Genomic DNA, 19903 nt, shown 5'->3' on the forward strand with positions numbered 1-19903 from the left:
CAGAGGTGTGCTTTGTTCCAGCGGCTTGGGTCTTGCTTGGCGGGGTCGCTTCCCCGGATTGGCGGCCGCCTGGCGGGCCAGGCCTCTCCGATCTCCGAGGAGCAGCAGCAAGACTTTCGAGTGCTCCGAACCCCTGTCCCCGAGCATCTCCCTGCACAGGACCATCGCAGAGCATCCTTCTTCCATCGCACGCACGCATGCCGTGTTAAACAGGCGGAACGACACCCCTTCTCACCCAAGCAAGGAAAGCGCAGGGTTGCTTTCTGCAGGGTACCAATTCCACCTGCCGTGTCCGAGACATGGTCGATCATGGGCTTTGAGCTTCGATTTCGTCCACTCCCTCCCATAATTCATCAGAGCCGGGTTGAACACGCCTTTGTTTTCTTGAACGGCTACTAGTTTTTTTTTCGGTTTTGGAGTAGAACTAGTCACCCCACTAGATCGGACGACGCGACACCAACAAACACATACACCTGAATTGCACGACTTCGGTTAGACGAGGGCGAGCGGTAGATAAATGCCTGGCGACTCTCGCGCCCCATTACCCCCCGGTCCGAGTCCACCATGACGCGGCGCATTGTACGATTTCCTCCCCCATTTCCCCTAGCGATAGAAGTATTAGACTAACCAGCACCCCTCCTCTCTCCCGACATACAGGTCCGCACCATCGTGCAAACCACCACCGCCGCCGTCTTCACCTTCATCGTCATCTTTTTCCTCGACCGCAACTATCGTGTCCTCCCTAACTCAATACACGGATACCTACCCTCACACCACACCGGCACCGTCGTCACCGACATCACCCTGAAGAAATGCTCGTCCCTCAACCTCTTCTCGTCATGCAAGCTCGACGCCACCGTCTGGCACCGCATCGATAAGGACCTGTACCTGGGGCGCGGCATGTTCTCATCCGCTTACCTACACATTCAACGCAAGCGCGAGGAGGAGCTGACGCCCGAGGACAAGGTGGTCATCGACGTCAGCGTCGGCCGCCTAAATCCCGATGTCATGGCAGCCAAGAGCAGTGGAAACAAAGTCGCGAGGGGGGCGCCTGAGAACGGCGACCAGGCCAGTGGGGAGGAAAAATGGGAGTTACGCGACGGCGGCCTGTGGATCAAGCGAAGCAACAAGCGCGGCGTGAGCGATTCCAAGAGCGCCGTTACGGGGGTCGACGTGCTGTTTGGGGACGATGCGGTCGAGGCACGGCCTGGGTGGGAGATCACAACAGGGACGGCCATGCTTCTGGATGGGGGGTCGGGGATCTTGCCGGCCCACGTCACGATTCGGCGCGGCGCTGAACATGAGCCTTACCAACCGGTGCCGAAGATTATGGACAACGGCCGGTTCAAGATCATGCAACTGGCGGATTTGCATCTGAGTACGGGAGTAGGGAAATGCAGGGATGCAGTGCCGGAGGACTGGAATGGGGGGAAGTGCGAGGCCGATCCAAGGACGCTGGAATTTGTGGAAAAGATTTTGGAAGAGGAGAAGCCAAATATGGTCGTGCTCAGCGGGGACCAAGTCAACGGCGAAACTGCGCCAGATGCGCAAACGGTGAGTCGAAGATATACTCGATCGTGTGCATCAGACACCGTACTAATCATAGCTAGGCTATCTTCAAATACGCCCAAATCCTCATCAAGCACAAGATTCCTTACGCTTGCATCTTCGGCAACCACGATGACGAGGGCTCCATGTCGCGCTCACTGCAGATGGAACTCATCGAAAAGCTCCCCTACTCTCTATCCAAGGCGGGCCCCGCGGACATCGATGGGGTGGGCAACTACTACGTCGAGGTTCTGGCACGCGGCAGCTCGGGCCACTCGGCTATCACTGTGTACCTGCTCGACTCGCACTCGTACTCACCCAACGAGCGCAAATTTAAGGGATACGACTGGATCAAGCAGAACCAGATCGACTGGTTCCGCAAAACCGCCCAGAGCCTCAAAAGGAGCCACAAGGAGTACACACACCACCACATGGACGTAGCCTTCATCCACATCCCCATCCCGGAGTACACGTATCCAAACCTAACGCTGGTGGGTGAGTGGAAGGAGCCGAGCACGGCGCCGGCTTATAACTCAGGGTTCTATGATGCACTCGTCGGCGAGGGGATCTCCATGGTTAGCTGCGGACAGTACGCACCCCTGCCCTCCACATCGTTTCCCCCACACAGCTGTATATCCCCCCCACTTCGCACGTTTACTAACTTAACCCCCTAGTGATCACGTAAACGAACACTGCGGCCTCTCTTATACGGAAGACGCCAAACCGGCCCTCTGGATGTGCCACGGTGGTGGCGTCGGGTTTGGCGGCTACGCAGGTTATGGCGGCTTCTACCGGAAAATCCGCATCTTCGACTTCAACATGAACGAGGCCCGCATCACCACGTGGAAGCGAGTAGAGCACGGGCCCGACGTGAACAAGAGGCTCGAGGAGCTGATTCTGGTGGATGCGGGGCGGGTGGTGGCGCCGATGCAGGAGTAGCTCACTCCACGTTCTCACCCGCCCCAAGGGGGTAGGCTCGGCATAGTGTAAAAAGAGAGAGGGAATGGGTGGCGACATATACCACGTCTTAGTGTTTTGTATTTTGGGAAAAGCAACAATATCCTCAACTGAGTTGATCGGGGACAGGACATGGCATGGCAGGCGTTTTGGGTTATGCCTTGAGGTTCGGTGGCTCGGTTTCTTATTTTTGGTTGCGCGTTGTCTAAGTGGTTAGGATATCCGATACGACGCACGTTGAAGCAGATTTTGTAGTTGTGGTTAGAAAGGTTCATAGAGATGAAACTATGATGGGAGTACCGGCTCTCGAAACCATTGTTTGGTTCATTGCTAAACTGTTGAATATCGGCATCTGCTTGGATTGAAGTAGGGTATTTGCCTAGTTCAGCCCATCCTCAAGCAAATAAAACCCCTGAAAAAAAATCACGATCCCGTTTCTACACAAGGGGGGTGCCTTTTTTTGCTTTTAGAGACAGCATCTTCGAGTAGTCGGCCAGGAATCCTACCTCGATACGATCACTCAACGATGGTCGGTAATAGATAAATACAGTTTCGGGGACTCTTCTTCTTTTCTTCTTCTTCTACAATAACTGCGATTGATTGATAGGGCTAGGGTTCGGGTTATATGTGGGAGGAATCACGCATGTGTGATAGCCCCACACGTTTGAATCACATCGGACGAGCGAGGGTTCATTGGATAGTCACCCAGCAAGCGTGGATGGCAGCCCTCGTTGAGAACAGCGATGGTTTATCTTCCTTGATGATCAGGATAATAAGAATGACACCATGAATCATAAGAAAACTCGGGGTCTCGTTTGCTCTCCCCGCGATACACTATTAGCTAACTACCGGGTCTATACTCAGGTCGGTGACGACTAGAGAATCCTTGGTGTTGCGTATATCTTTGTTGTTGTACACACTTCTGTGGAGCACCTGAGCTTATCTTCGACAAGTTGACCAATTCTTTTTGGGTAGAGCCAAAAGCTAATGTTCGCCTACCCTAAAGCTGGAGGTGGTTGTAGTAAAGCGCTTTGGGGAAGTAAGAGATTCGTTCCGCTAGCTCTCTGTTGAAAGTCGAGTTTTCCAAGGACGATAGCAACGGTCGCGGAATTTTTGGACAGCAAGGTTCCGGGCTTCCCCGGGGCCTGGCCGAGAACCGAGGCCGGTTAGGTTTACTCAAGTCCTTGTAGCTTAAGATCAGACCACAGCAGCAAAAGAACACGATCGCATACCCCAGGCGGCCATCCACGAGCTCTGATAAAATGTTGGGAAAAGCGGACAATCGGGGTGACCAGCTTTGCCACAGCGGTATTCGGTGAGATGGGATTTATATTAGAAATAGATGGTCTATATAACCACATCCCAGCTAGGTTAACAGCATTTGTCGACGACATTCCCATAAGCCCCATATCCCAACCCTCTGCCTCTCCACCCAGCGCGCCGTAGCAGCATTGTCCCCTCTAGTCTTCAGAATCCATCATTAATAATACGTTCCTCTACCGATTTGGTGGTAACTGGCTTTCGCTGTCAGGTCGCAGCCTTAATGAGTTTCCTGCCTACAGTGGGCGAGAACAAGCTCATCATATAACATGGAGTGCGCCAGCGGGCATAAGTGACACCGAAACTGGTGTAATTTTCTCAAGCTGTCCGTCTCTTGACGATACTAATCTAAGATGCCTGATACCGGAATGCTCTTCCGTATATAAGAGAATGGATTGCAAGGACGAAACGAAATGTAATCTCTGGCAAACACTTCCTGTCTCTAGCAATTGGGTCAATGACGGCCAGCGAATCCTTGGAGGTTGTATGTATTTTTGTTGTTTTACTCGCCTGTGGGGCACTAGAAGCTATCTTTATAGGCGATGCTTGTCTATACTCCTGTCACATACGGCCATATCCACAAGAGAACTCGGGATCCCGTCCGCTCTCCCCTCGATAAACTTGTGAGAGCCGGATCAGTACTCAGGTCGGTGACGACTGGGGAATCCCCGGTGTTGTATGTTTTGTTTATTTTGTTTTGACCCCTAATTCCATGTGCCCCCCTAACCATTATTTACCCCCTTCAACTCCTCGTAATAACAATATCAACCTTTTTCGTAATCCCCCCCGGCGTCGCGCACCGGTTATGGTGGCTCGCCTCCACATCCACATCCCCCGTATTCCCATCACCAACCCTACAAATCCCTAACAGCACGGAATCCTTACTCCCGTTCTTCCCCCTATTACCACCACCACCACCCCCACTAGCCCGCTCCTCGTCAAAACTCCCCATCTCAGTCGCGTTACTCGCCAACGTCTCCATCCCATCCTTCGCCCGCGACCGCCACACATCCCGACACCCCCCATACCACGAGGCCACCTTCCCTCCCTCTCTTCCCCCACTCACCAACGTCGCCGTCCCACCCCCACTACTACCACCACCACCACCACCACCACCACCACCACCACCCAGACCCCGACCCCGACGACGACGCGCAGCCGTACTCCTCCCACCAGCAGTAGCGCCGCCGCTGCCCCCCCGCGAGGTACGCTCACTATAATACTTGACCAGCGGCGCGAGGGTGGGCACGTTGGCGACGATGAGGCCGAGGTTGTTCTCGACGGCGGACCACAGGATCAGCGGAGCCGAGTCGGTGTAGTCGGCGAGGCGGGCGACGGTCTGGATGCGCACGACCTGGATGACGGTGATGAAGATGCCGAGGCCGAAGAGGCCGAGGAGGATGAGCTTCTTGCGGGTTTGGATGTGCGATTGGAGGAGGAGCGGGAAGGGGAGGAGCATGCTGTTTTGTTTTGTTTTTGTTGTTAGAGAGAGAGAGAGTGGGAGGGGTTGTTTGTGTTTGGGGGGAGGTAAGGGGGGAAGAAGGGGGGACAAACACTATTACGTCAAAGACGATTGTTATCGAGGCCATGGAGGTGTAAAAGGGCACGCCGGGGATGCATGAGCCGTAAGTGATTGTCGGATCCCACTGTTTCCGGGCCGGTTGACAGAGGTTGAGTTGGACGAGGAGGAAGGAGAGGTGGAACAGCACGCAGGCTGTGATCACGGTGAACAGCGTAAGGCGGTAGGCGCCGATCGGAACGAAGCGGATGTAGGAGAAGAGGAGGGCGAGTTTGAAGCCGAGGATGCTGGTGATGTAGCTGTATGGGAGTGTTAACCACCACAGCTATCTGTAAGATATGGGAATGATTGAGACACTTACAAAGGGGCACCCATGTACTGGAGCTGTAGTTTGGTCAGTACATCGAGTTGCAAATCCATCACCACACTCTCACTCACAAGACCAAAGTTATAGACATCTTCAGGCGGCAAGTCTTCGATATTCAGCAAGCCAAGGCCCCATTTTGTCTCTATCACAGACAGTCAGTCTTATGGCGCATATCCCCAGCCACGGATCTGCTACTAACGGATGATGCTGACAACGGCAAACCCTGCCGTACATATCTATTTTTGTCAGGACTTGGAGACTGCCCATTGTGTTGGATGGAACCTACCCATGTTACCAGAATAATCCAGTCATCTGCTCGCCTTATAAGCCTCGAGATGCCGCCGGGAAGAAGGAAGGGGGGTCTTACCAATCCCAAATGCCTTGATTAAGCGCGCTCGCACGTAGGTCCGAAGGCAGACAGTGACGAACGAGAGGAAGGTAAGGGCGGTGGCAACACCCGTGATCATGGGCCCAATTGTGGGGGCGTCGGGATCTTTGGTGTTGTATGTCCAGCCCATATTGACGATCTATCTGGCAGTAGAGAGAATGGGGATTTTCGGGAGTATAATTGACGGACCCGAAAAATCCGAGACTAAACAATTGCTGGCTTTAAAGCTGCCGCGGACTCGGGATTCTACGGGTCATTTGATCCAAGGGCAGAGAGACCTTTTTTTTTTTTTTTGGAGACTTTTACAGCTCACGGGGGGGCTTGAACCATTGATCCATGAATAGGAAATGTGGTTCTACGATACGATCTCGATTGCGGCCGAAGGGGTGAAATATGGAAGAGGGACCGGAGCGGGCCACGGTCACCATGGGAAGTTGGGACGTGAATGATAATACACCGACAGCTATATCACATGTGCTCGTGGAAAGGAGGCGGTCCTATGGAGCCGGGATCCCCGATGCAACAATGGGCAGATCGGCCACAAGGAGGGTTGATATCCAACAACCGTGACACGGTGGCGCTATACCACTACCGGTATGCCGTATCCAGAACACCCGTGCGAGTTGTAGATGCCGATAACAGCGAACGAAGAAGCTAGGAAATCCCTGTGGCAGCCACAGGAAGGGTGCGGCGATCAGACGACGATGCCCTCTGAGCCCCGAATTCGAGTCAGGGACATAAATTGAGGTGGGAATGTGCGCATACATACAATCCACGATAGCCCGCAGCGTTGAAGCTTCCATCCGACCGGCGAGACGGAGTGGAGTGACAATAAAGTACACTAAGGCGCAAGGATGAGAAAGGGGTGGTCCCCGTGTACCCTTCGAGAGATCTGCAATTGCCGAGCACGGATCCAGTTATCACATGGTTAGCCTAGCGGAGGAGAGATGTCGACATACCTTTACCTTCCCCCTCGAGCAACCACAGTCCCCCATTGCCCTGACGGGCCATTGATAGCTGACCGGTGACCGGAGCACGTCGTTTGTAGGGGTCTGTTTAGTCGTGGTTGGGCAACACCCGAATACTAGGAAACCAAGGTTCGGGTCCCGTTCTCTGCTTGGTTTTCAGAGGTTATTTCTGCAATGTGGAAAAATAAACCAAATGGCTATTTTGGTTGTTTTTTGTTTGTTGCTCAACCCTTGAGTCGTTGCTGTTTGCTGGTACCCGACAGACTCCGTGCTGCATGGACGTGTCGTCTCGGGACCCATGCAGCCAGGAACAGGAGAAGGATGAGACAATGGACCCAGGAAACCAGACGGGAAAGATCGAAGATCCGTAAGGCAAGCCGTCAAGGTCCCGGGTGGGTCTTGCCGTTTTCGGTAATTGTGAAGGAAGACGTCACGTCCTTCCTAGTCGAGAACACAAGTGTGCCGATCGAGGAATGGGCAAGCAGCTTCTTTCCCAGTTCGAACCGATGCCCTGCCAAAACACGCCGGCCGCCCTGCGTTCGATACGCGAAGGGTCCGTGTTCAGCGATGGCATCCAATCGCCTTTTTACATGATCGATATCGAAATCCAAAAAGGTTCCCGGGACTTGATGCCAAGAGCAACTGCCGCTTTCGTCTGTCGGTTCGGCCCCACTACCCCACAGCGCCGAGACTCGGAGGTTGAGCGGGAATGGGGCTCCTTAAATTTGACCCGGCATTGAACTCGACTTCCACATCTTCATTCATCCCGTACTACCTAGGTGGCTAGGTCTCGTTTGGCCGCACCATGGCGCCATGGGGTTTAAGACAGCGGTGGACGTGGCTGTTAACCCCCATGCGCGGAGTGTATCCTCCGATACCACGTATCACTGGCTTACCGGCCGATCCAAACCCGAGAAAGAGCGAATGGGTGAAACCGGTGCTCACTCATTGCCGTGGCCTTCCCGGTTTTTGAACAACGGAATCCCGGTACTTACTGCAGGTGGTGGGGAAGTTCAGTGGAGAGATACTTCTTTTTCGTACCGATATTCCGAACCCCGACAACCTCCTCCCCCATTTCCGCTGCCCCAGGAACTCGTCAGGGTTCTTTGTCGATGGCCATTCGAAGAGGAATAGCGCCATTGATGTACGAAGCTGAGGCCGGCGGAGGGTCAATTGTCTGGGGGTTTCCTCTTCATATGGCGATGATGTTTCTTTAGGAGATTCTCCTCCAACGTCTCCCTCGTGTTAGTTTTTGTTTTGATAGTCTCCCCCTTCGTCATTCTTTTGTAGGAACCATGAGGGTGCCCCTTTTCGCCGTGAGTCTGCTCGCAGCCAACGCGCTCGCCGTCGACGTGGATGCCTCGGTATCAATCAACATTTCCAACTGCAAGTGCTTTCCGGGAGACGCGTGCTGGCCATCAACCAACGACTGGGCCAACCTAAACCAGACAGTCAGTGGCCGACTGATTGCCACAGTCCCTTTGGGCCAGGCTTGCCACGACCCCAATTACGACTCCGCGAGATGCCAGGCGCTGCGTGATGGCTGGCAGAGTCCGGCTACTCAGTAAGATATGCCTCTTCTGCTCCTTTGCGAGCTTCTTTTCGAAGCGCGGGGTTGTGTGATGACCAGGATCGGCAAGGTTGGAGGATTGTATGTGCTGATCACTAACTGGGCCCTCGGTATAGCATGGACGACTCGGCTTCAGTCATGGCCCCCTTCTTTGCCAACCAGAGCTGTGACCCTTTTACTTCACAGTCGAAGCCCTGCACCCTAGGCAACTACGTGATCTACGCCGTCGAAGCAGGGTCGGCCGCTGACATAGTTGCTACGGTAAACTTTGCCAAAAAGAACAACATTCGTTTTGTCATCCGCAACACTGGCCATGACTACCTTGGCCGTTCCACGGGCGCCGGGGCACTATCGGTGTGGACTCACAAGCTCAAGGGCATCGAGTTCAAGGAATGGAACGACGAAAAATACAGGGGTAGTGCCGTAAAGCTCGGCGCCGGCGTCCAAGGCTTCGAGGCTATGTCGGCGGCTCTCGCGCAGAAGCAGGTTGTCCTTAGTGGTGAATGCCCAACCGTCGGCATTGCTGGTGGCTACACCCAGGGCGGTGGCCATTCCGCCTTGAGCACTTCCTTTGGCTTGTCCGCTGACAACACGCTCGAGTTTGAAGTTGTCACAGCTGCCGGAGAGATCGTCACGGCCTCACAGACGGAAAACACTGATCTGTACTGGGCACTCTCCGGTGGTGGTGGCGGCAACTATGGCGTCGTTGTCAGCATGACGGTCAAGACTTTTCCTGATGCGCAAGTCGGCGGCGCCACCCTCTCGTTCTATGCGACCGAGAACCCGACTGAAACCTTCTACGACGCCATCGATGCCTTCCACGCTGCCCTCCCCGCCATGGTTGAAGCAGAGGCCATGGTGGTGTACTACTTTACCTCGGACTTCTTCACGATCGCCCCCTTGACGGCCTACAACAAGACCGCCGCCGAGGTCGAGGCCATCATGGTCCCATTCCTCACCACCCTCACCTCGATGGGCATCAAGTACACCTCCGCCTCCAGCTCGAGCGCCACCTACTACTCGCACTACGATAAATACTTCGGCCCGCTCCCCGCCGGCAACATCCAAGTCGGCATCGCGCAGTACGGCGGGCGCCTCGTCCCACTCTCCACCTTCCAGACCAACGCCACCGCCATGTCCGCCGTGACGCGCTACATCGCCTCCCAGAACGTCACCTGGATCGGCGTCGGCACCGACGTCTCGCGGTTCGGGGCCGCGTCCCAAAACGCCGTGCTGCCCGCCTGGCGCGCCGGCCCGCTCGTGCACGCCACCCTTACCACGGAGTGGTCGTTCGACCCGGCCGCGTGGGACCGCATGCTTGCTAACCAGCGCCTCATGACCCGAGGAGATAATGCCCGCGCTCGAGGAGGTCACCCCCGGGTCGGGCGCGTATATGAATGAGGCGGATTTCCGCCAGCCGAGGTTTCAGGAGGTCTTTTTTGGGGAGAATTATGCGCGGTTGGAGAGGGTTAAGAGGGTGTATGATCCGGAGGGGTTCTTTTATGCGACTAAGGCGGTGGGGAGTGAGAGGTGGGAAGTGAGGAGAGATGGGAGGATGTGTAGCGTTTCTTGAAGAGGGGAGGGTTGGATATGTAGCAATGGCTGGATGAAGGGTGATGGATGACAGCGAGTTGTTTGTTTTGATGGTGGTTGGTTGGCAGCACATAATCTCCTGGTTACATTTTTTTCTCGACATATTTTAATACTACTACTAGCATCCATGCCGAGTCCCCTGGCTTTCAGCAACGGCACTAAGGCAGCATGTGGTGGTGTGTCGCCGGCCCAAGGTAATTAAACCTCTCAGTGACTGCCTCTTTTAAGTACAAAAGTGGCTGTCTACCTTTTGATTGTTTATATACTGCTTACCGACCTCGAGACTCAAGTGCAGCAAGGGACATTCAAGCCAAACGTTTGATCTCCAAGAGAATAGCAAGGGGTTGGAGTTGCACTCAGCGTATCATCCCCATGCTAGGTGTCGGGAGCTGTCCTTAATCCATCCACAAACAACCCGGGGATGTCAACAAGCTTTCCGGATTGATACTAGTAAGGTACTATCCAATGCAGCACACCATCGGTGGGACTTCTAAATTCGCCCCAGAGTGCCGCGGGATCTCGTGGGTGGTCTTGGTCTTGGTCTTGGTGTGTTTCCCCTCCACATTGCGGAGTAATCGACAGAAAAGGGATTCTGATTTCTAAGCCCCGCATCGATGATGTATGTTTCGTGCTCCGTCCCTGCCGTACGCACCAACTCATTTATAATACGAGGAGAGCGCTCGCAAGTATTTAAACCATTGGCCTTCAATGCAACGAGTGACCCTGTTAGCATCACACTTGACATCAAGTAACGACAATAATTCCAGCAAAATGGCCGAGACCAAGTCCGATATCCACCTCTACACGGCCCAGACGCCAAACGGCATCAAGGTGTCGATGCTCCTGGAAGAGCTCGGCCTGCCGTACAAGGTACTTGACCGACCAACGCCATTACGTAGGGAATGTCTCCCATACTAACTTGACAAGGTGACCGCCATTGAGATCAGCAAGAACACCCAAAAGGTAGGCCCACCGCCCCTCACCAGCCGGACGGGACTCGGTTATCCTATCACAGCACAAACCCGTTGACTCTCTCGTGAAGGAGCCCTGGTTTCTGGAGATCAACCCCAACGGGCGCATCCCTGCGCTGACCGACACCTTCACCGACGGCTCGCCCATTCGCCTGTTTGAGAGCGGTTCGATCATGCAGTACCTCGTCGACCGCTACGACACTGAGCACAAGGTGTCATACCCGCGGGGCACGCGCGAGTACTACGAGGTGAACAGCTGGGTATGTATCCCCTCGTCTCTAGGCGGCATGAGTAGGAGAGACGGCTAATGTTGGTGGGTGGGAAACAGCTGTTCTGGCAGATGGGCGGTCTTGGGCCAATGCAGGGGTGAGTGTGCCTGGTGAAGTAGAGAAGGTGGTAATCAGTACTGACTTTAGGAATCAGTCAAGCAAACCACTTTGCCAGTGAGTCAAGATCAGTCGATATATTTGAGGCCCCGAGCCTGGCTAACAGCGGCTAGGATATGCTCCTGAAAAGATTCAGTACGGCATCGACCGATACCAGAACGAGACGCGGCGCCTGTACCGTGTCATGGATGATCACCTGAAAAAGTCCAAGTCAGGTTACCTTGTTGGTGACAAGTGCACGATTGCCGACCTTGCCTGCTGGGGCTGGGTCGCCGCTGGCTGTGAGTGTCCTTTATTTATTCCCGAGAGGCGATGGAGGCTAACTGTGAAAAGCCTGGGCGGGTATTTCGTTGGATGACTTCCCTTCTTTGAACGCCTGGGTCGACAAGATTGTGTCCCGACCTGGATCGGAAAAGGGCAGACATGTCCCGAGCCCACACAAGGCTCTTGAGAACCGGCACAAGACCGAGGAGGAACTGGACAAGGCTGCTGAGCAGACGAGGGCCTGGATACAGCAGAGCATGAAGGAGGATGCAAAGAAGAAGTAAAGAGCGACACAAAATATGTGGGATCGCCACGTAAATAACGGCCCTGATGATTTTTGTTTGAAAAAAAAAGAAATCACTGATTACTTTGTCCCTCGTTCAATCTTGGCTCATGATTGTTGTTTTGAGGAACGGTACAGTGCCAAAGTGTGAAGTGTGAACGGTGGGAGCCTTGGCATAGTGGCACATTGAGCATGCACACATGATGCAGGAGTCCACTTATCACGTGAGCGCGCCCTCGAGCCTGAGCCTCAATAGGGTTAGTGGCAATGCTTGTTCTTCGCCTCGTCACCTCGGTTTCTTTGCAGTCCTTAAGCTATCGTTTTGCGATATCCACCAAATTCATTTTCCTGTTCATGCACCAGAGCCAACCAGCAAAATGGCGTGGAGAAACCAAGGCATTACCGGATCTAATAACATCCCGCTGGGAAAGCGCCGATTTGGTGGTGACGACGGCGAAGACATTGGCGTCGCGAACGGCGCCTCGAATGGCATTTCTAACGGCACCGCATCGCCAAATGGATTTTCGAGCAGCGACCGCGATGTCAAACGCGGTCGCAGCCCCGAAAGTGTGTCCAGTCAATAACTCCATCCTCTATCATGACGCTAACTGTTCATAGGATCCGAACAAGATGGACCGAGACGTCGCAAGAAGCGCAACCGCTGGGGCGAAGCAACCGAGAACAAGGCTGCCGGTCTTATGGGCCTGCCGACGGCCATCGTGGCCGACATGACCAGCGAGCAACTCGAGGCTTATACTCTTCATTTGCGCATTGAGGAAATCACTCAGAAGCTGAAGATTGACGATGTCGTCCCCGCCGATGGAGACAGGTATGCTCATCCACCCACCCCCGTCGCTATCGCGATTGCTGACGCGCCCGGCTAGGTCACCCTCGCCGCCCCCTCAATACGACAACCATGGTCGCCGTGTCAACACCCGCGAATACCGTTACCGGAAGCGCCTCGAGGACGAGCGTCACAAACTGATCGAGAAGGCTATGAAGACCATCCCGAACTACCACCCGCCCCAAGATTATCGCCGGCCCACCAAGACCCAGGAGAAGGTCTATGTGCCGGTCAACGATTATCCAGAGATCAATTTCAGTATGATTGCTAACCCTCTAACCTTTCTAACCACTCTGAATTTCCCCACCCCCCGTAGTACTTTGCCGGGCACTCACTCGTGGCAGCATCCCGCCGTGATGCTGTGCCTTGCGGGCTGACCTTGCTGGGCTCTAACTCACTCACCGTTCCACTCTTTGGCCCAGTTCACTAACACCTAGCTCTCCCTACTCAAGTTGGCTTACTCATCGGACCCCGTGGCAACACGCTCAAGAAAATGGAATCAGAATCCGGCGCCAAGATTGCCATCCGTGGAAAGGGTTCCGTGAAGGAGGGTAAAGGACGTTCGGATGCTGCCCATTCTAGCAACCAGGAGGAGGACCTCCACTGCCTCATCATGGCCGACACTGAGGACAAGGTCAACAAGGCCAAGAAGCTGATCCACAATGTCATTGAGACGGTTCGTGTTCCTTTGCCCTGCCATTCATCCACGTCACACATATTGACAATGTCCCTAGGCTGCATCTATTCCAGAGGGCCAGAACGAATTGAAGCGTAACCAGCTTCGCGAACTTGCTGCCCTCAACGGAACGCTCCGCGATGACGAGAACCAGGCCTGCCAGAACTGCGGTCAGATTGGCCACCGCAAGTATGACTGCCCCGAGAAGCAGAACTACACGGCCAGTATCATCTGCCGTGTCTGCGGTAATGCTGGGCATATGGCTCGTGATTGTCCCGACAGACAGCGGGGTGCGAGCTGGCGCAACGACGGCCCTATGGGCCGGCCCGGTGCTCCTCGTTTGGGCGGCGGTGGCGGCGGCGATGCGGTGGACCGCGAGTACGAGGTATGTTTTATCCTCCTTCTGGGCCATTCGACAAAGTCACGTACTAATTCCCTTCATAGCAACTCATGCAAGAACTCGGCGGGACGGGCGCTGCTCCCGCGCGCATCGAAGCAGGGCCTGGATCTCACGGTCCTCCCCCCGCTGGTGGCGCTGGTGGCGCCGATGCTCGGCCCTGGGCACGTGGCCCGACCGGCGGTCCTGCTCCCTGGCGTTCTCGGAACAACGACCGCGATAACGACGGCGGACCCCCTGCCGGACCCCCTGCCGGCCCCTCGGGCGGACCTGCGCCCTGGGCTCGGGACCGCGGCGACCGCGATAGGGATCGTGGTTATCGTGGTTCCGATGGTCGTGATGGTGGCGATAGCTACTATCCCGCAGGCCAGGCCTCGTACGGTGGCGGCGCCCCTTCGGCCCCGGGTACCGCTCCCTGGAACCAACCGGCGGCCGCAGTTGGGTATGGTGGATACCCCGGCTACGGCGGCTACGGCGCTCCTGGTGCGCCCCCGGGAATGGGTGGTGCTCCTCCTGGCTTGCCTCCCCCGCCTCCCCCCGGCGGTGCGCCGCCTGGTCTCCCAGGCGGACTCAATGCCCTCATCAGCCAGTACGCCAATGCAGCCCCGCCCCCGCCCCCACCGCCGTCGGGAGATGCTCCGCCGCCTCCTCCGCCCATGGACCTGCCGCCTCCTCCCCCCGGTGCTTAGGGCTTAGCGAACTAACTTTGCTACAATGCATTCTGCATTGGGCAGTGGGATGCTACTGACCGATAGGATGTTTGTTGTTTTATTTTGCGATGGCGCGCCTCTCCCATAGCCTAACACATCAACTAGATTGATAATAACTTGAGGTCTGCTGGCTAGGCAGCGGCGCGAGCGCCAGTGGGCACTAACGGTACAAGTTTATAGAGAGAATATTTTAATTCGTTTGCGATCGTGTGTAATCTGTGAAATGTAACGCGAGTAGAGTAGCACAGGCACTTGAGAGTCTTCCCACGGCTCAAGAGGCGGTAAATACGCAGTCAATACGCGTTGAGTGCCATGAGATGATCTATGGCTTGTTGTAAACGGGCCACTCAAATGAAGTTCTGATGCATTCTTTTATTCGATGGTTCGGTCTTGAAAGCACCGAGTTCCAATATCAGCCAGGGTCCTGTGACATCACATCACATTGGGAGCTTGGGCCACGCATTTGCTGTGGCCTGCCTCAATTCCTCAGCTCCTCCCCGCAGCTCTCCTACAGCGGCTCGCTCACCGGCCCTTCCCCGTTCACAACTTTAGGTGGCTTCGCTTCCATTTCAGCCCGGAATAATTGAACGGGACACATGCTGTATTATGTTTGGTTTACAGCATTGCTATCAGTGAGGGAAACACACACAGAGATACACAGGTGCACGAAGATCGCAGAGCTTGCTCACTCACCAACCTCCCGTCAATTGCCGACACAAACAAGCAGGAACCTACCCCAACGAAGCCGAACCCTCTGAGACCCAACACCGTTCGACTCGCCCTTCTCCTCGCCTAATATCTCTCTTAAGAGTTGTCTGCCCAATACCGCTGCGATCTTTTCTCGAATTTGCACTTGTTTCGTTCTTAATATCCGCCAATTTCATTTCATGTCATCTCAAAAGCATTCGCTTTGTTCATGAGCAGGTGCAAATCCCCGGTGCCTCCCGTGCTCACCTAGGTGGCTTCGCATCAGCAACTCACGGGGGGTTTGCAACTGGGCGGCATCCCCCAAATCGGCCAACATGGTCAAAAACCCTTTCTCGTTCCGGTCAGCCCCGGTCACCTTCTGGACGACCGTCACATACCTTGCCCTCCTCATACCTATCATCATCATTAATGAGGGAACGCCACCAGCACCGAGCGAGGAATCCCCGATCCGCGGCACCAATCTCACCCAAGCGTGGCTCGACCTCAGCACACTCACCCGGGGTTACCATCCATACAACAGTCACTACAATGACGACCTTCGTGGGTACCTCCTCAAACGGATACGCTCGATCCTGGACGGCAATGAGGTGGCTTGGGCAATGGATGGGTGGGTAGTAGAGTCTATCGGTCCAACGCTTAGCTGACCATGCAACAGGTCTGGTTCAGACAACTCGGAGGCTGCTGTCACCGTGTTCGACGACCTGAGCTCCAACTGCACCTTCCTCATGTCGTCGGGTGTCGCCCCAGCTCCCAACACGCCCCAAGTTGCCGCGTACTTTGAGGGCACCAACATCCTTGTTTACATCAGGGGTAAATCCGATGACCAAGGCAGGTGGTGGGACACGGCAGCCGTTCACGATTCTAAACAAAACGAGAAAGGCTTGACGCTGGTCAACGCTCACTACGACTCGTGAGTCTAGGACCTGCTACAATGAGCCCTACGATAACTGACAACGGTATTAGGGTTTCCACCGGATTCGGCGCTACAGACGATGGTATGGGCGTCGTGAGTTGCCTGCAATTGATCCAGTACTTCACACGCTCCGAGAACCAGCCAGAGAGGGGCATTGTTGTCATGCTCAACAACGGCGAGGAAGACTACCTTTACGGCGCTCGAGCCCTCGGGCAGCATCCCTTGAACCCATACATCCACACCTTTTTGAACCTCGAGGGAGCTGGTGCCGGTGGCCGAGCCATCCTTTTCCGCACCACTGACCGTGAGGTAACCGCCGCCTACGCCGGGTCTCCCGACCCCTTCGGTACCGTCATCGGCTCCGATGCGTTCGGCCTCGGTTTTATTAGGAGCGGTACTGACTACTCGGTTCTCTACGACGTCTTCGGCCAGCGCGGCCTTGATTTGGCCTTCTTCAAGCCACGCGCGAGGTACCATACCGACCAAGATGACGCTCGCCACGCATCCAAGGGCAGCTTATGGCACATGTTGTCGGCCTCCATTCACACAGCGACTCGGCTGTCGAGTGATACTGGCGATACCTTCATCGGGCCCCGCTCCGATGGCGCGTCCGGAAAGGTTCACAACGGCAGCCCGAGTGACGGAGTGTGGTTTGATCTTTTCGGCAAGGGATTTGTGCTCTTTGGCCTCAGGGGAATGTTTGCTTGGTCGTTGACTGTGCTTATTGCCACGCCGCTTATCTTGATGCTGCTCAGCTACCTGCTACATAGGGCGGATAAGTATTACCTGTTTAGCTCGAGCGTCAAGCCCGGTGACCAGCCCGACGATGAAGCCTTGCCGGTTGGCGGATGGAAGGGCTTCTTCCGGTTTCCGTTTGCGCTTGTGGTCGCCGGCTCTCTAACCATTGGAGCGGCGTTCCTGATGCGGAAGGTTAATCCCTTCATCATCTACAGCAGTCGATATTCGGTGTAGGCTTACCCTTTTCCCTCGATGCGGAGAGCATTAACTGACAAGCGCGCAGTTTGGCCATGATGGTCTCATTGTTCTACTTCTCCTTCTGGGCCATTATGCGCGGTGCCAATTTCGCGAGGCCCAGCGCTCTTCACCGAGTTTATGTCCAGATCTGGCTCTTCATCCTCGGGTGGGCCATGCTCGTCGCGGTCACCGTTGCCGAGGACCGCCTCAGGATCGGTGCAGAGTACATGTTTGTCTTCCTCGAGTCCAGCGTGTTTCTTTCACTCTTCATTGCGCTTTGCGAGCTCTTCGCGTTGCCAAAGAAGAACGCCTGGGCCCAGAAAATGCGAGACGAGCAGGAGGAGCGGGATTTCCACCGGGGCCGTCTTCACAGCCCCCTCTCGTCCTCTCAAATCCCACCCCCAGTCCCCAACCAGGAGTCAACACCCCCCGGAACGAGACACTCAAACCACACTGCATCCACCCCGACAATCCGAAACGAGGACGAGGACGACGACGCCGCCCCAACCGAACGCACCCCGCTCGTCGGAGGCAACGCCGACCCAACCCGCACCACCTTCGCCACCACCTACCGGCGCTCCATCTCGGCCCTCGTCACGCGCGCCCGCCGCTACAGCGACAGCGACGGCGCCGGCTTGCACCACGACCCCTTCGAGCGCGAGCAGGCCTGGTCGGGCCGCCTGCCCTCCTGGACCTGGTTCCTGCAGTTCCTCCTCCTCGGGCCCTTCACCATCACCCTCGCCGCGCAGACCGCCCTCATGCTCGTCGATGCCGTCCACCAGACGGGCGCAGACGGCAGCAGCCTGCTGATGCCCTACCTGATTGCCGCGCTGGGCGTGGTGCTGTTGCTCCTGCCGCTGGCGCCGTTCGTGCACCGCGTCTCGCACCATGTGCCCGTGTTCTTGGCGGCAGTGTTTGCGGCCACGTTGGTGTATAATCTGGTGGCGTTTCCGTTTTCGGCCGCGGCTAGGTATAAGGTGTATTTTGTGCAGGCGGTGGATTTGGAGACGGATGCGAATCGCGTGTGTTATCATGGTGTGGAGGAGTATGTCAGGGCGGTGGTTGACTCGCTGCCCTCGGCCTCGGGGAGGGACGTGGACTGTGCTGGGGGGTCGAAGAAGGCGGGGCTGGTCAGCTGCTGCTTTGATGGCGTGGCTACGCCGCCGCGGCTTACTGCTGGCGCTTCTGGTGGCAGTGGTAAGCACGAAGAGGAGGGGTATGGGCATCTGGTGGCGGTCAATGCCTCGCGCACTGGGGAGCATGCCGCGAGGATTGAGATTGTCGCGAACAACACCAAGGCCTGTTTCCTGGAGTTTGAAAAGCCCGTGTCGGGCCTGAGCGTGCATGGCAGCTCGGGATGGGACGAGCGCTTCGGGCAGTACCCGGACGCGGGCGTGAAAAATGTCCGGTTGTGGCATCGCCGGTGGGATGAGAAGTGGGTGGCGGATGTGCAGTGGAAGGATGCCGAGGGAGAGGCGGCTTCTTCGTCTTCATCTTCGTCTTCGTTTTCTGACGGAGATTGGGAGGTGCTGGGCGATGAGGATTTGAGGAAGCGTGCGGAGGGGTTGAAGGGCACGGTCGTCTGTATGTGGAGCGATGCGAATGTCCCGGGAACGATACCGGCGCTGGATGAGGCGCTTCGGTTTGTGCCGGCGTGGGTGGCGGTTACGAAATTGTCGGAGGGGTTGGTGGAGGGGAGAAGGCGGTTTGAGGTGTGAGTGGCATGGTGGTACGGGTGCTGTGGAGGGTTGTGTATCTTGGGGAGAGTAATACTAGGTTCTTCTGTTCTGGCTTTGGAAGCATGGTGTTGCTAGTGGGTAGTTGGGGGGTTTTTCTGGTAGCTTAGAAGCATTTGGGTTTAATTGCTGGGTAAGCGTCGAGTGCCTTGGATGGTTCGATGAGGGGAGAGATACCACCATTTTTGAGTATCAGGGTCTGTGATATACCGCTATGTCCTCCTCCCTCCTTAAATATGATACTTACATGTTTCTTAAATCTCGCACATAGGCGTCCCTGGTTAGGTGGCATCAGTGATGCTTCGTACGAAAGCTGTTGTTGAGGTAAACGACTTTATTTCACTCTCAACTTTAGTTTCCTCTGGAACTGCCCTTGCTCACCTCAAGAGTAGGCATTTTGGAGGGGCTTGCATCATAATGTCTCGCTTGCATTGTCCTCCTACTTTGCAGTTACACAAACCGCCCTTTGATCTGCCGATGGTGCAGTTACCCGTCTTGCGTGACAAGATCTAGCACAGGAAGTTCAAGTCAGTGCTGGGTGGGACAAGGAACTTTAGGAGTCCAACTGCACTCATTAACCGAAATGTCTGTTACTGGGTGTGTGCCTTGTTGATCTTGCCTGACTGGTATGGATGGTTGTGTCAAAGATGGGCGGATAATTTGGGATTGATATTGAGGAGCCACCAACTCCCACACACCTTTTGGAAACCCGACCGGGATAGTTGGGGGATAGATCATGAGCATTGTGGTTGCTCACCACCGCCTAACTGAAACCCAGACATCATGTTTCTCTTGATGTGGTACCTAGTA

General features: G+C 55.4%; 6 protein-coding genes across 6 annotated transcripts; 5 read left to right on the plus strand and 1 right to left on the minus strand.

Moving 5' to 3' along the window:
- Nucleotides 1–564: 564 nt before the first annotated feature.
- CHGG_07331 (uncharacterized protein) lies at nt 565–2487 on the plus strand (the record flags this gene model as incomplete). The annotated part of the gene is made up of 4 exons (XM_001224986.1): nt 565–579; nt 658–1554; nt 1611–2137; nt 2223–2487. 4 exons carry the CDS (start codon nt 565–567, stop codon nt 2485–2487), a joined length of 1704 nt encoding a protein of 567 aa, XP_001224987.1.
- Nucleotides 2488–4567: 2080 nt separating this feature from the next.
- On the minus strand, nt 4568–6229 carry CHGG_07332 (uncharacterized protein; the record flags this gene model as incomplete). The annotated part of the gene is made up of 5 exons (XM_001224987.1): nt 4568–5285; nt 5380–5643; nt 5706–5728; nt 5783–5853; nt 6079–6229. The coding sequence occupies 5 exons, from the start codon at nt 6227–6229 to the stop codon at nt 4568–4570; spliced, it is 1227 nt and encodes a 408-aa protein (XP_001224988.1).
- Nucleotides 6230–8362: 2133 nt separating this feature from the next.
- Nucleotides 8363–10038, plus strand: CHGG_07333 (uncharacterized protein; the record flags this gene model as incomplete). Its single annotated transcript, XM_001224988.1, has 2 exons — nt 8363–8631; nt 8754–10038. The coding sequence occupies 2 exons, from the start codon at nt 8363–8365 to the stop codon at nt 10036–10038; spliced, it is 1554 nt and encodes a 517-aa protein (XP_001224989.1).
- Nucleotides 10039–11001: 963 nt separating this feature from the next.
- CHGG_07334 (uncharacterized protein) lies at nt 11002–12135 on the plus strand (the record flags this gene model as incomplete). The annotated part of the gene is made up of 7 exons (XM_001224989.1): nt 11002–11100; nt 11158–11193; nt 11273–11461; nt 11530–11567; nt 11625–11644; nt 11701–11868; nt 11921–12135. The coding sequence occupies 7 exons, from the start codon at nt 11002–11004 to the stop codon at nt 12133–12135; spliced, it is 765 nt and encodes a 254-aa protein (XP_001224990.1).
- A 376-nt stretch (nt 12136–12511) lies between these two features.
- CHGG_07335 (uncharacterized protein) lies at nt 12512–14740 on the plus strand (the record flags this gene model as incomplete). Its single annotated transcript, XM_001224990.1, has 6 exons — nt 12512–12701; nt 12753–12963; nt 13019–13236; nt 13431–13654; nt 13713–14039; nt 14099–14740. 6 exons carry the CDS (start codon nt 12512–12514, stop codon nt 14738–14740), a joined length of 1812 nt encoding a protein of 603 aa, XP_001224991.1.
- Nucleotides 14741–15783: 1043 nt separating this feature from the next.
- Nucleotides 15784–19075, plus strand: CHGG_07336 (uncharacterized protein; the record flags this gene model as incomplete). Its single annotated transcript, XM_001224991.1, has 4 exons — nt 15784–16013; nt 16125–16359; nt 16500–17350; nt 17404–19075. The coding sequence occupies 4 exons, from the start codon at nt 15784–15786 to the stop codon at nt 19073–19075; spliced, it is 2988 nt and encodes a 995-aa protein (XP_001224992.1).
- Nucleotides 19076–19903: the final 828 nt, after the last annotated feature.

The sequence above is a fragment of the Chaetomium globosum genome, genomic scaffold, assembly GCF_000143365.1.
Source record: "Chaetomium globosum CBS 148.51 scaffold_5 genomic scaffold, whole genome shotgun sequence".
Classification (NCBI taxonomy): domain Eukaryota; kingdom Fungi; phylum Ascomycota; class Sordariomycetes; order Sordariales; family Chaetomiaceae; genus Chaetomium; species Chaetomium globosum.